This window comes from Pezoporus flaviventris, unplaced genomic scaffold (genome assembly GCF_033815535.1).
Source record: "Pezoporus flaviventris isolate CSIRO_AGI_PZ_B2104156 unplaced genomic scaffold, CSIRO_AGI_Pfla_v1 ptg000023l, whole genome shotgun sequence".
Classification (NCBI taxonomy): domain Eukaryota; kingdom Metazoa; phylum Chordata; class Aves; order Psittaciformes; family Psittacidae; genus Pezoporus; species Pezoporus flaviventris.
In genome coordinates, this window is record NW_026892571.1 from 9,270,493 (window position 1) to 9,285,201 (window position 14,709).

At 58.0% G+C, this 14,709-nt stretch overlaps 1 protein-coding gene across 14 annotated transcripts in view; it reads right to left on the reverse strand.

Annotated features, from left to right (window-relative positions):
* Positions 1 to 992: 992 nt before the first annotated feature.
* ABLIM3 (actin binding LIM protein family member 3) overlaps positions 993 to 14,709 on the reverse strand; it is a 50,081-nt gene continuing 36,364 nt past the window's right edge. For 3 of the 14 annotated variants that reach the window (XM_061456636.1, XM_061456637.1, XM_061456635.1), the window contains exons 7-22: positions 11,389 to 11,476; positions 10,483 to 10,541; positions 10,167 to 10,238; positions 9,611 to 9,766; positions 8,538 to 8,567; positions 8,158 to 8,287; positions 7,188 to 7,286; positions 5,865 to 5,915; positions 4,523 to 4,657; positions 4,219 to 4,283; positions 3,889 to 4,036; positions 3,286 to 3,315; positions 2,812 to 2,870; positions 2,244 to 2,312; positions 1,519 to 1,599; positions 993 to 1,181 (exon numbers count right to left, since the gene is read on the reverse strand). In XM_061456636.1, the coding sequence (XP_061312620.1) occupies positions 1,050 to 1,181; positions 1,519 to 1,599; positions 2,244 to 2,312; positions 2,812 to 2,870; positions 3,286 to 3,315; positions 3,889 to 4,036; positions 4,219 to 4,283; positions 4,523 to 4,657; positions 5,865 to 5,915; positions 7,188 to 7,286; positions 8,158 to 8,287; positions 8,538 to 8,567; positions 9,611 to 9,766; positions 10,167 to 10,238; positions 10,483 to 10,541; positions 11,389 to 11,476 (1,404 nt within the window). In that variant the 3' untranslated portion in view covers positions 993 to 1,049. Of the gene's footprint in view, positions 1,182 to 1,518; positions 1,600 to 1,922; positions 2,150 to 2,243; positions 2,313 to 2,811; positions 2,871 to 3,285; positions 3,316 to 3,888; positions 4,037 to 4,218; positions 4,284 to 4,522; positions 4,658 to 5,864; positions 5,916 to 7,187; positions 7,287 to 8,157; positions 8,288 to 8,537; positions 8,568 to 9,610; positions 9,767 to 10,166; positions 10,239 to 10,482; positions 10,542 to 11,388; positions 11,477 to 14,709 lie in introns of those variants that run through there. The other 11 variants (XM_061456638.1, XM_061456649.1, XM_061456639.1 and 8 more) reach the window with 11 other exon arrangements.

Here is a 14,709-nt window from a genome sequence, read left to right on the forward strand (position 1 = left end):
GCGCTGATTCACCAGTCCCAGTGAGCAAGCACAGCCCCTCATTAGCACCCCGCAACCCCTTCATATCCGCTCCCTCCTGGTGCCCATCGTGCGCCCAGCCTGGCCATGATGCTCCCTGTCACCGTCCCTCCCCAGCAAAGACCTCAGAGCAAAGCTGGGCTTCGGAGACCAGTGGGGTGTGAAAGGGAACGTGTGGCAGCAGGAACAGCGACTCCTGGCACCCCCAGGACAACTTCGCCCACCTCAGACCTGCAGCAGAGCCCTCTGGGGACAGCAGGCTGTGACAGAAACGTGTTTCAGTTTCACACGTACCCACTTATCACTTAGGAAAGCAAAAACTGGACCATTAGGCGTGCATTAGCAGCTGGGCTCCAGGGCTTCCCCATCTGGGGCACTCAGCACAGAACAGTTGGGAGGCAGTGGTCTCTCTGCATCCCTTGTGCCCACCTCTGCTGCCCCTGAACAGCATGGGCTGGAGAGGCTTCCCTGAGAGCTAGCATTGAGCCCTGCCTCAGTTTCCCCATCTTTGCCATGCAGGTAGTTATGGGCAACACTGTCCTTAAAATGCTTTGAAAATGAAAAGACTCCCACCATTGTGTTATTATTAATAATGGCCTCCAGGCTTTATCACTGAAACTGCTGCTGGAGATGGAAGTTTCTCATATCCACAAACGGTTGAGCTTGATTTAGGGAGACACAGGTTATAGGAGTAAAATCATTATAAATAAAATCGGTTCATTTGCTGCTGCCCTAAAGCAGACAGGAGCAATCACCAGTGCAGCATTGCCATCCCCACCTCAGCAGTGACAGACACCAAGTGCTTACAGGCCCTGTGGCTTCAGCCCCTGGCAGAACCCAAGAATGGACACAGTAACAGGGTTGGGAAAGAAAACCAAGAGCATAAAATGATCTGCGAGACTCCAATTCACTCTCAGGGGTGCAGAGGGCGCCTCTGCCACGTACAGCACCGAGAATCATACAGAGCTGCAGGATAGAGATCTTTCTATGTATATATTTATAGGTATGTATATATTTATAGTGCACTGCATTTAAAACAGCCGGGCCTGCTTCTTCAGCTCATTCCTCTTCCACAGTGCCAGGCGGTCGAACTCGGCGATGGTCATGCCGAAGATCTGGTAGAACTCCTCTTGGGAGAGGTGCCGCTGGGGAGAGACAGGATGCTGGGCCAGGAATGGGGACCAGAGCCACGACCTGGGGGTCCGATGGCATCCCCTGCCCTGCTGTGCGCAATGGGGTGCTGCAGCCCCCAGCAGTGCTCACTCGGGAGAGCACCCAGCTCCCACCTGCTAAATGCACTGATGCTGTGGGCATGGGGAACAGCTCTGCCTGGCCAGTGGAGCAGCAGCACCATCATGAGTGTGCCATGGAGATGCTCCTCACACATTCATGAGCCCCTCACAGCCTCACACTGCTTGCTGGGGCTAAGGGGACACCCCAAGGGATGGGGTCCCTCTGAGCCCTGAGGAAATTATCCCGAATGGAAAAGGCTCTTCTCACCTCTAACCGAGTCCTGTCCACATCTTTGGGCAGCTGGTTCCTTCCCCTCGTCTTCACCAAGAGCAGCTCATAGGGGTATATCTGCACAGGGACAGGAAGACCATGGGACATACTGGGGCATACCTGGAAATGAGGCTGTGGAAGCCACCAGGATAAAGCTTCCTCCTGCCATGTTCAGCAGGGTTTGGGTGGCTTGGACAGGACAAGGCAACCGGGGTCTTGCTCTCATGGTGACCCTGATCCACACTGAATCACTGTGGTGGCTCTGGAATTTCCTGTTCACTGTGAAACCAGGAGTGATCCAGGGATGAGCGTGAGTGGGGGAACCACCAGCACTACCACCCTTCTCTGTTCCCCATCAAGGAGACAAGTGCCTGGGGACAAGCCCCCATCTGCTCAGCCAAGTGCTTGGGACCCTGGCAGGAGGGAAAGGACCGTGGTCTGAGCCCCATAGTTCCAGGACAGGGCTGTTAGGTGGGGAATGGAGGGTGATGAAGGTAGGGCATGGGGAGCAGAGGGCAAAGCTTGCTCCTAAAGGGCCTGAGGACACATGGACACATCTCTGGGGCTCTGGTACTCGCACCTCCAGCTGGCAGCCACTCCTTGGAGCAGCAGCATCTTACCTTGTACTCTGTGGGAAGAGAGAAAAGACAAGAGACATGAGCCATGCTGGCCCCTCTGCTGCCAGGCATCTGGCTCTGTGCCTACAGGGTCCCCTGGCCCACGGCCTTACCTCGCATCCCCCAGTTGACGGCATTCGTGCTGTCGTAGTGGAAAAGCTCGGCACTGGGAGGCTGCAGGATGGATGCAGGGAGGGAGGAATAAGAGGGGTACCCTCTAGATGCTCAGCACAACACCTCCCATGTCCCCAGGGGGAAAGGCACCCACCCACCCCAAAGCAGGACCCTCTCCACCCCTGGCAGTGGGGAAACTGAGGCAAGAGAAGGTGAAGTGACAAGCCCAGGTCACAATGAGGCAGGACCAACCCCAGCAATCAGTGCCCCAGGGTACAAGGCAAAGCTCTTGCACTGGGAAGTAACACCAGCGACCCTCTGAATGTGCCCTGCAGGAGGTTCAGGGCAGGCACCTCTGTCCTTCTTGCCTGGACAGGGCACTTTGGTCCCCAGTAAGGGTCAATTTGGACTGGCACACACCAGCAGTGACAGTAGGGGAGCAGAGAAGGGGGCAGCAGGACACCCAGAAAGGCACACCAGGGTCTTTAAGGAACTTGGGGAGAATGAAGAAGGGCGCAGAGATGTGCGGCAGCAGCAGGATGCAGCAGGAGGCACTTACCCGGTGCAGCCCATTCCTCCTGTAGGCAGGGAGGGAGGCCGACTTAGAAATGAGGGGATCTGCAACAAGCCACCAAGGTGCATAAGGGAAAATGCAGGGATGAGCCCCGCACCCTGGGAGAGCACTCTCTGGGCCACCCTACCCCTGTGCTCCCATGTTACTCCCCAGCTCCACATTCACCCAGCTCCATCTCCTTCCAGCTCCAACTCATTTCCAGGCTAGCTTCCTCCTGTGCAGACATTCCTCTCCCCAAAATCCCTTTCCCATGGCAGCCCTCCTGCCTCCCCCTTCAGTGCAACACAATCTCGTTCAGTTTCTCTGTCACCAGCACTGCACTGGTTCAGCTCTACCCTGGCCTTTCAAGGCCTCCTTCTCTCTCCTTCTTCCCTCACTGGTCCCAGCATCCCAGAGCCTAGGCCCTGGACCCCATCACGCCAGGGGACCAGCGGTGGAGGGCTGCAGGCTCACACTCACCACTGTCAGCCAGGTAGTGCATCCGGGGAGCTGCAAAGAGAGCAGAGCCGGGCGTCAGGGATGACCGGGCACCCCATGCCATGCAGAGCTGCCTGGCTGCCAGCCCTATGGGTCCTGCTTGGTGGTCCCTGAGCATCTCTGACAACCCCAGCTCCATGATGCACCATGAGGAAGAACAGCATGGAGCGAGCTGTGCTGTCAGGCTCCCCAGCACCATCCCTGGAGCTTGAGGGCTGGGTGCCCTGGGTGCTGTGCAATGAGAGCAGGGCAAGCAAGGATGGCAGCCCTGAAGCCAGTCATAAGGAGTGAGCCCAAAATAGGTCAGGGCAAGCCCAGCATGCCTGTGCTGTGGGATTCCCAAGGGACCACCAACCACCCCATGAGGCACTTCGCTAGGCTGCTAGACAGACTGCAAACACCCATCGGGCACTGCCCCATCCTGGCCAGGGCACAGGGAACAGATGGAGCCCTGCAGAGGAAAAGAGACTCCCAGGTCTATCTCTGGTACTCAGCACATCCACCCCCCCTTCCCCATCCCCTGCTCTTCCCTCCCACCGGGGCTCTGCTGGGTGGGATGGACAGACAGACAGACAGGGTCCTTACAGCCGTTGAGGGAGCCCTCATAGCCAACTGTGTGCAGGGCTTCTCTGCTGCTGGCTGAGCTGCGAGGGGGTGTCCAGGGGTCTGCATAGGAGTTGGACCGAGCCTTCATCTCCTCCCTCAGGATCAGCCGGCCGATGCCGCTCTGGATCTGGGCAGGGGGGAAAGGCTGCTTCGCACCCCCCGTCAGACCCCATGTTGGGGATGGCCGAGGGAAGCAGGGATGGTGGTGGCCCCTTCCTGGGTGGTGGAACTGGGCTGGGTCTCCTCCCCAGAGTCCACTGCCATGGGGGCAGCTTGCTGCTGGCTCTCCCCTGCCAGGGCATTGCTCACCTTGTGCATGCCCCGATCGTACCCATCCTCCTCCCCTCCAGATGAGAACCTTCGGGCTCGGGGGGCTGCAAGGAGACAAATGAAGGGGTCAGACGGGGATGAAGGTGGAGGCAGGTAGGGAGCAGGCAGTTCCCAGCTGTGTGGGGACAATCGAGTCCCAAGGGCTAGGATTTTTGCATCACTTTGGCACGTATCATGGCCCAACCCCACCTTCAGGTCCAGACCCAACTTGGGGGTGACTCCCCCTCAGAGAATGGGGCAGGAATGGATTTTGCTTTCCCCTCAGTCAGTGAGAGGCTGTTACCTTTGGGGGAGCTTTGGAAGGACCAGTACTCTGACTCGGAGTGGTAGTACGGGTCCGGGGAGTAGGCAGGGCTGTACTTGGATGACTGTGCGATGTCTTCGCTGGTTTTGCTTTTTGTGGCTGCAGGGGGGTTGTCTGCAATAGGAGCAGGCAGAGCTGCAATGAGGACCCTGAGTCCTGCTCGCAGGACTTGCAAAGATCCATCCCGGGATGAAGGCAAATCCTCTTCCCTCCCCTCTCCCCAGTGGCCACCAAACAGCACACGGATAATCCACATTCAAAGTGCTGACGCCTCGGGGAGACAAGGGTGCAGAGGCAGACAGTGGGGATGGTGACAAGCAGAGGGGCTGTTGCTGATGTGGCTGGGAAGGGACCTGAATGGTTCATAGCTCACAGCACCACAGCAAGCTCTGGTTCCTGCATAGTGTCCACACCAGCCACTGTACCGCCAGTGCCACCAGCCTCCCCATGGCTGTCCCATCACCGAGGAGGGGGTTATAACCCCACAGGCAGGAGGGGATGGGAGAAGACTCAGTGCAACAGGGAAAGGGCTCTCAGTGGGTTACTGCCAGGGAAGGCAGCAGGGAAGTGGAAGGAGCACCAAGGCCAGGCAATGGGGCAGCACTATCCCACCACCCCATGCAGGCACAGGGGACCCTGCCAATGGCAGCTACTTACAGCAGCGGGTGCAGCCAGCAGTAGGGCAGTGGGAGTTGGGCAGGAGGGAAAGGAGAGCCCAGGGAGAGAAGAGCAGACACAGAAGTTACTGCCTGGGGGGAGCCGCTGTCCCTCTACACACCAAAGCAAGCAGGGACAGTGCAACCTAGCCCTGCCAAGGCACCAACCACCCCATGCCTCTTCCCCATGCCTCTACAACCCCAGGCCCTTTTCACCATGGAGCATCCATCCAGGACAAGCTGTGATTTTTCTCCAGTTCTCCATGTCAAACTGCAAATTACCTTCATCCTCTTCCTGAGGCTGCTCTGGCTCCTGGCATCAGCAAGTGATGCTCCTGGGAGCAAGGCGCCCTCTGCCAACCCTCCACAACCTCATTTCCCCTCCCACAGCTATCCCTGACCCCAGTCCCACTGACAGCCTTTGCCTCCATCTCTCCCAACAAGGATGCAGTCCAAAGCTGACTTTTTCTCACTGAGCCCTGCAACTGCTGCCTGGAGGGGAAGCAAGAGCACCAGCTCACCTGGTGAGCACCCCAGCATCTCACACCATGATGCCTGCTCCCATGTCCTACCCTGCCCCTAAATGCCACTGAGCCAGACCAAGCCTTGTGCTGGTACCCTGCCCATGTCCTAAGGCCAGTGCACAGCATGCAGACCATACGTACCGTGCCGCTTATAGATGGGGGGCTTCCGGTAGATGTTGCTTTCGCCGGCAGCTGGTAGAGGAAAGGGAAGAAAGAAGGAAAGAAGGGAAAAGGGGACGTCAGTGTGGGCACCCCAAGTGCTGACAGGACACAGGTCCTGCAGGAGATGCTACCCACGCCGTGTTTCCATCACACTACCACCTCTGGCTCCACGCATCCCATGGGAGCCCAGCACCAGGCCAGTGCCTGGCAGGCTGCAGGAGCGAGGTCCCGGGGCTGCCCTCAAACACGGTGCGCACGAGGACATGCAGTGAACACCCCGGCATCAGCATGCACCACCAGCCCCGGGAGCGGCACAGCCAGGAGCCACCGGCTGCTGCTGCAGCTCCTCAGGGTGCCAGCGCCGGGAACAACGGCCTGCGAGCTGCCTGGGGCAAAACCACATCAGCCAAAGCCTCTTTCCACAGCAGAGAGAGAAAAGAGCGAGCCGGGAGGGAAAGCAACTGGAGCCTGGCGCTGAGAGCTACAGCCCCTGCGCAGGGGACAGGCAGAGGAGCAGGGACGGGGCCATCCATAAACCACCGACCGGCAGCGGGACCGAACCCTGCCAGGGGTGGGGTGGGAGCAGGGGACCGTGGTGGGGATCCTCTGGGTGTCCTCATGGTTCTGTCCCAGGCCATCAGCTCTACATCACGGAGGACACGGGCAGCAGGAGGTGCTCCAGCTGAGCAGGGTGTTGCGGGGCTCTGCCCTCCCTGCGCATGCTGAAGGATGGATGGGCAGCTGCCTGCTTCCCTCCCTGCCCCTCCGTCCCCATCCCCGTGGGCTCTGTGGGAGCGGGTGGTGGCCCTTACCTGGTGTCCCCCTGCAATCCCTGCAGAAGGGGAGCAGGCATCTGGCAAGCCCAGAAGACTCTGGGGGGAGGGAGCAGCGGGCCCTATGGGGAGTATAAAATAGTCATCTGTAGCGGAGGGGTGCGGAAAGGCCTCCAGAGACACGCTTCGGCTTGTGATCCTGGGAGGGAGGCAGGGGAAGGGGCAGGCTCTCTGCAAGGGACTCATCTCCGTGTAGGGAGTGGAGGAAGATAAAAGGAAAAGGGATAAGAGAGACACTGAAAGGATCAAGCAGATTCCAGGTGGCTCTGGGACATCCGGGTGGTGATGGGGAGGAAGGAGGGTTCAAGCTGCAGGTCCTGTTTATGGATGGCCTCTACCAGGGGTAGATCCTGCTGCCGGCTGGCTCTAGGCAGGCGGCGGAGCTACGCATGCGACACAGCAGGGACGGCACATGCTGGCATGCCACAAACACGGCGCTTCCCCAGGGCTAGGGCACCCCAGAGCCTACCTGGGATGTGGAAATGCTTGGGCGCTTGGTATGAGGTTGGAGTGGAGGACCTCACATCTAACTGGCTATAGTAGGGGGAGCTGCGCCCGCTCTCGGTGCCTATGCGGTGCCGAGCAGAAGCAGCCATAAGTGACCGAGAGAGAGAAGAGGCAGAAGAAAACGGGTGTTAAATGCAGCAGTGTTAGAGGAGCAGGGGGTGACCCATGTGGTGACGTGGACGTGTGCCAGGCTGTGGTCCAGGATGGGGGGTGATGGAGCAGAGGAGATTTCCCACATCTCTGGAGGCAGCGGGATGCAGAGGAAACCCTATGTGCGGGTGCTGTGCAGGTGCTGTGCAGGGCTGCCCCGCTGCTTGCAGAGGAAAGCCGAGCGTGCTGCAGAGGCAAACAGTGACAGGCCCTTGGCAGCGCAGCGCAGGTTATGCGGGACCTCTGGACTTACTGACCTCGGATTTTCCCAGTCGCTCCTCCCTGGCTCCGAAGGGCAGGAGACATGGCACAGACACGCTCTGCTTCCCCCCGACGTGCTCCAGGGCATGCACACACATGTGTACATGTGCATGTATGTGTGTAAGGACCCCCCCCCTTACAGCACTGACTGGGCATAAGCGCTTTCATGCACACCTCTCCCAGAGACAACAAGCCATTCGAGGGGTCTTCACTGGACCTTGGGCTTACCACCCTGCCATCCTCCATAGGCTCCAGCTCAGATCTGAGCCAGGACAAAGCCCCTCTGGCCTCTTCTCACGGCTCACATGAGTCAGGGGAGGCAGTGGATGCACACAGCAGAGCTGGTCACTGCCCCACAGCTCGTGTTGCTGTCAGCCCCCCACAGACCCCCCAGGCCTCCTGCCTGCTTGCCAGGAGAGACTTCCAAGGTCCCCTGGGATAAGTAGGGGCCAGTTTGGTGATTCCGACTCCATTTGGGGTCTCAGCTCAGCTTAGCCTTGGGCTGCAACTGAAATCCTCACCTGAGCGGTAGAAATGGTGTGGGGACCTCGGGATGGTTGGGGACATGCCCTGACGGCTGTAGGTGGGAGAGTCAATGTAGCCAGGGCTGGAGGCTCGCCTCTGTCGTGTGTCAAAGCTCTCATAGATGTCCTAGGGACCGGAAAACATATGGAGAGAGCAGGATCAGAGCTGGCGGGATGAGGGATGAGGCAGGTCCTCTGCCAGGGAGGGCTTGCACACTGCTCTCCTGGGGGTCCAAAGGACAGGACCCTGCTGGGCCTGGTCCCCCCATCTCCACCCGGGCAGGGGCATGTTCAGCAGAGCCCAGTGGTCCCTGGGCACAGGGACACCCTGTAGTGGCAGCAGATGACAGACCCCAAAGCGCCTGCTGGGGCATTACCTGTGAGTACGGGGAGAGGGTTCCCAGGGACTGGAGGCAGCAGGAGGCAAAGAGAGGCAGGGAGAGAAAGAGAGAGACAGCACATGGTTAAAGGGAGCAGTGACAGACTAGGGTCCCATGTTACAGCCCCATTGTAGGTAGTGAGGCCAGCTGGTGGCACAGCTGGAGCTGAACTGTGCCAGGACATGGGTATGGAGCCCCTGGTCAGGAGGAGAGCTGGTGAGAGGATGGAACCTCCCGAGTCAGCAGCCTGCATCCCTGCTCAGAGACCTTGGTGGAGTGGCTGTAAGGGGAAAAGGTGGTTGCTGGCCCCACGGTGCTCCACAGGGGGCCATGGCCATACTGCCTGCACCATCATTGGTGGAAACCAGACTTGTGAGAAGCCTTGAGATGGAGACGCAAGAGATGCTGCTGCGGGCCATTGCAAAGTCCTCTTCCAGGTCCACCTCAGGTCCCCATCTCTGAGCTGCTCAGAACCTCTTCTTCCACAGGCTTGCTGAAATCAGCCACTGGGGCAGTGGGGCAGGGCAGTCCCATGCCATGTGCTGCTTGAGCACCATCATCACATGCTTACAAAACACATTGACCAAGCCCCTTTCCCCTGGCTGTGGGACCAGCATCCAACAGGGGCAGCCCTGCATGTTCCAGAGACACCGTGCTGAGGCTGAGTGGCCAGGCTCTGCTGTTCATCTGTCCCTCCATCCCAGAGGGATGCATGAGTGCTGTGTGCCCTCCTCCTCTCCTGCTGCAGGCTGCCATGGTGAGCTCCCTGCCACTTCACTCCTGAGGGTGACACCGCCTCCTGCACAGCACTGCCAGTCCCTGCACACTGGGCCTGCAGCACTGCCTTCAGCTGATAAGGTCACTGGTTTCTTCCTTACTCTATAGCAGCAATGTAAAGATTACCCTTCTGGCCCTCTTCCCAGTGATGGGGAGCCTCTGGGAGAGGTCTTACCCCCCTCCTGTCTCCCTGCAGTATTCCCACTGGAGCAAGTGAACCCACATGCAGCTCTCTCCATCGCCTCAGACTGGGGCCCAGCTCCCTGCAGAGCTGGTGCATCGAGACTCAGTACCTCCCCATAGCTATATCTCTCCAGTGTCTCATCCGACGTGTATCTGTGATAGGGCTCGTAGGAAATGAGGTCAGGACGCTGCACTTCATAGATGGCTTTAATCTTGGGAAGAGCTGCCAGGTCTTTGTAATTAAGGATCTCATTATCCACTTTAGCCTAGGGAGAGGGAGAGACAGAGACAGAAAGGAAGAGGAGGAGACAAGAAAGGGGGAGGCTGGAGTGCACAGTGTGGAACCAGCACAGAGCAGACAGAGCCCACCGGCACCCCAGCAGCAGGAAGAGGTAAGCGGAGATGCCTGAGAGGCAGCAAGTGGGAAGGAGCAGAGGAGCTGGGAGTGGGGATTGTGCCCCTCTGAGCGCTCCTGGCCTGTGCCAGTGGCTCTGGCAGCATGGCATGCTGCTGCAGAGGGGACATGGCTTGTCCGTGCTGGCCCCACACACACGGCTGTCCCTGGGGGACACCTCACACTGCAGAGCAGCACTGGGAACTGCTGCTCTCTTCCCTGTGGCCAGAGCATCCATCCTGCCCCATGCAGACGGGCAGAGCTGTACTTACACAGATGACACGGTTCGGGGAGCCGATGCTGGAACCAGGGGGTGAGATGGAGGTTTCTGACGTCCTTCTGTGCTGTGGAGGCAGAAAAGTGGAGGACAGATGAGAGCACCACAAGGAGGGACCCCTGCACAGGCACAGTGCTGGGTGCAGCAAGCAGACTGCTTCCTCTGGGCAGCAGGGACATGGCTTGTACCAGCATCAGGAAGCCACCCCGGGCCTGGACAGTGCCACAACTGTTCACCTCCATCAGGGACTCAGGGGCAACATGCCCTGCGCAGTGCCACCTCTGGGAGATGCTCATCACCGTGGTGCCTACCTTTAGCTTCTTCTCTGCTCTGGCCGCCTGCTTGCAGATGGGGTGCCACACTTCAGAGCCTGCAACGCAGCAAAAAGAAAGCATTTCATCAGCTCCATGCACAGCTGAGCTCTGCTGCCAGGGATCATCCTGCTGCCCCTGCCACTGGGGAGACCTGTCCTGTCCTGCCCTGCCACCTCCAGCACTGACCTGCAGCCTGTGCCCCCCCCGTCCCCAGCAGCAGCTGCACTGCAGCTACAGGTTGCACTCCTGTAACCGGTGTAACCACAGGCATGTGCCCGTTGGGAAAAAGAAATGCAACAGCTTCCAAGCACTGAGATGTAGTGGCCAGCACTATTAAACCGTGACAGCAAACCCGCGGGTGCTGTTGGCATAGTCCCAGTGCTCAGCCAGGCAGCTCCTGAGGGTTAAACCTGGGGTAACACTGAGCCTGCGGCATTCAGTTCCCTCAGGGCTGGAACCAGCAAAGCCACCAAGCCCTGGGATGTACGCTGAGCGCACCCATCCTGCTGCCATGATGGGGCCGTGCTGGGACCCCCACTTGGGTGCTCCCAGTGCACAATTCCCCCTTTGCCACCCATGGGATCATTAGCGACTCAGGGTGACAGCAAGCACAGGTTACTGAGCAAAACCAAACCCTCCTTTCTGCACTGGAAATACCCCCTAAGGGTGCTCTGGGAATGAGCTCCTGCTGAAACCAAACCCAAACCCAAACCATTCAGCTGTGCCCAGCAGAAGCCTGACCCCTCAGGTGCTGCTCCCAGTGTAACCTGGGCAGGTGGGGAAGGGGTCCTGGGCCACCCATCTCCATGGGCACCCAAACCCCAAATGCTCCGGCAAACAGCACACACATCCCCCCAGCCATGCAGGGCAGGGTTGTCCCTCCTAACTGCAGCAGATCCCTACCTGTGAGGTACATCTCCTCCCCTTCTGTGAACATCTGGTGGCAGCGGACACATCTGGCACAGGTGGGGTGGTAGTGCTTCCCTCCTGCCTGCAGGGGCGAGCACAGAACAGGAGCTCCTGATCAAGGCAGGACATGGGGACCTGCTCACACCCCTGAGGGCAAGTGGCCCTGGCATCCCTGCAGCAGACAAAGTGAATGGGGCAAAACTGCCCAGGGTGGCCTCAGGGACTACCACAATGCATGGAGAAAACGAGACTGCTTCATCACTAATCTTCTGACCTCATGGACTACAAGTCAGACTGGAAGCTTTCTGCTCTCCGAGCTGTCCAACACACAGGAAAGCACAGCCAGAAGTCCCAAACCCCCAAGGACGATGCCCCTACAAACCTCACACCTAACAAACTGCCCTTGCATTCTGGAAACAAGAGACCCTCTGCAGGAATACTCAGGCATGCTCCTTCCCCGCTACAGCTTTGAAGAGAAACAGCAGATTTGGCCCAGGATGTCACAGCAGGGAAGCAGCAAAAGGAGAAGAAGGGCCCCAGTGATGAACCTCACAAAGCCATCAGACCCTCCCTGGATGCCACTGCCAGCCCCTCTCCATCAAGAAACTTTTCTCCTCCTACAAAGCCATGCACAAACCTCAGCTCCAGGAACAAGCCATTCCCCAGCTGAGCTGGAGCTGGGCTGCTCCCTTTGCTCTTTGACAGGGATAATAGCTTTAATTGGTAGCTTGTTTCCACTCAAAGTGTCTGCCTGCACCTCAATTACAGGCTCGTTTTCTGGGCTGGGAGGCAGGAGGTGGCTCAAGGCAGGAGGAATCTGGGCTGCGCTGTCAGAACTCAACCCCAAAGGCCATTTTACTCCCATAATAATCCAAACGAAGAGGAACGATGATTTAAGGCAGCAGAGGGAAGATGAGGTTCTTGCTGACAAAGAGGGTTACAGTAGAGGGGCCTGGAGCCAGTCTGAAACATGAGGATCAACAGGAAAATTTGCTGTGAGAATAACTGGGAATCTGCCAGTTGATTGCCCATAAAAATCAACCCGGAATTCAATGTCCCTGGGGTGCAGATGTCAGCCAGAAGCTTTTCCCCCTCTATGCCAAAATAGAGTGCAAGGGTTCAGGGCAGACAAGGGAGGTGAGTGGAAGAGTTCAGACCCACTGCAGTGCAACCCAATCTGGGGAAGGGGCAGCCCCGTGCACAGGCATTTCCCTGTGCCAGCTGCAGCAACACAACTACTCCTGGGCTGGCTCGACTGAGCCCACAACCCAAGAGCTTGATAACACGGCAGGAGAGTCACCGGTGAGAGGGCTGCAGGGACAGACCCACTGTGAACACAGAGGAGCAGAGAGGTCACCCACCACCAGGCTCTGCCCCATGCTCCCTAAGGACAAGCAGCTCCTCCTGCTCTGTCCCATGCCCTGTGCTCAGAGCCCTGCCTGGAGCTGCCCACTGCAGCACAAGCCAGCACCCTCTGCATCAGGCACCCTGAGCTGCATCAACAGGAGATGGCTGCAAACACAGGGAAAGGGGAGAAAACTAATCCAGCTCCCACACGCTTCAAGCCAGTGTGCCTGCAGTTCCCACTGCTATTTCCAGCTGGCTAGAGGCAGCTAAAGCAGGGGATGTGGGGCTCTGATGTGCTGCCCTCCCTAGTCCCTCTCTGAATGCGGGCAGCGTTTGGTGCTCTTGGACCCTCTTAGTACTCTCAAACACTTGGTGTGCTGACAGTAAGGGAAAAACCAAACCCATATATACACATCTTTTCCTACCTAGACTATATGGGCTGCTGTCACAGGTCAGACTGTGCCAAAAGGGGATGCTTTGCAGACCAGGGTGTGGATGTAGAGGGACAATGGCTGCTCCCCCAGTAGTATTTACCAGCCCACTCCCAACTTCCATTTCAATGCAGACCTCCATAAACCCACTCAGCATCTCAAAACACACCACTTCTTCTCGAGGAGCAACTCTCCAGACCATGACCAAACCTTGTTCCTTTCATAGTGGTTAATATTACAGCTCATAAAAAACTGCGAGGGAAGAGACCTGCTCATTATCACTTGGGGTCCCTTCAAGACTTATTAATCATCCGAGCCTGGCTGCACAGCTTGGAGCAGTTGGAAAAGCTTGGAGGCTGCTGGGACAGCATGGGAAGGCTCCTTGCAGCCTAAAGTTATTTTAAGGTGCCCTTTCCATTTCACGCTCTGCCACAGAAGACAATTAAAGCCTCTGGTTTTACACATCACTCAATACTGCAAGCAGACACATGCTGGGGAGCGTGGCGAGGTGAAAGATGCTCGCCCAGCACTGCTCTCTGGTACCCAAACCCCATGCTCCTCTTGGCTCCATGATGGCACATGCAAGGAGGTGGCACCTTGGCTCTGCCCACTGGGACCCTGGCACCAAAGCACCTTACTTCTAGCCCACAGAGTCCCATTGCACAGGAAGGGCTCCCGTGTGTGGCCATGGGTGCAGCATGCAAGGTGCTAATGCAAGAGGACTGTTTCCTGGAGCATCTCGGATCCCATGGGATCTCAGTGGGTTTTGGTCAGCTCATTCCAGCCAGGAAGGGCAGATGCTGAGAGGAGATCTAGGGCTGGAGGGCACAGGGGGAGGTGGACAGAACTAGAGCTACTGGCAGGAGAAGAGCCAGGGGAAACAGACATATGGGAGAGGAAGGAAGTTGTCTCCTTTCCACCACCCCAGGGCTGCTACCCCACACTTGTTGCTCTGTCTCAGACACAGCTGCAGGAACAACCTATGCTTGTCCTGATATCACTGTGGATGCACTGAGCAAGGAAAACCTGAGCGCAGTGCAACAAGTGGCTCAGAGGCAGCAGTGCCCAATGGCGTCGGCCAGGCTGGTTCCAGGTCCCCTCTGGCTCCTCTCACCCACTGATCATCCCACATCATGTACACCCAGCCTGTTTGCCCTGCTGGGGTGGCTGGAGATGTTGGCCCCTAGCACAGGGTTATCAGGGAGCAGCAGCAGGGATTCCTCTGGCTTCACCCTGCTCCACTCGGATGTTTGCTGATCAAGTGGCCCCATGATGGACAGCTGCTGCAGTGCTGAGCTCGCACTCACAGCAGCCAGCACTGGAACTGCCACCAGAGCCTGGAGTCAGCAGAAAGCCCTCACCAGAGGCTGCTCTCTGAAGAGAGGGAAGAAGCTGGAGGACTCCTGCTCCTGGCTCCAGCTTCAGGAGATGTTCCCCAGCCAGGCTGGGTGCTCTTAGGCCAGCAGGACTAGCAGGGGTGATCACCTCTTGGTAGGCAGTTAAACAGCCACCTGCACCCATGGCCTTGCTGTGGGAT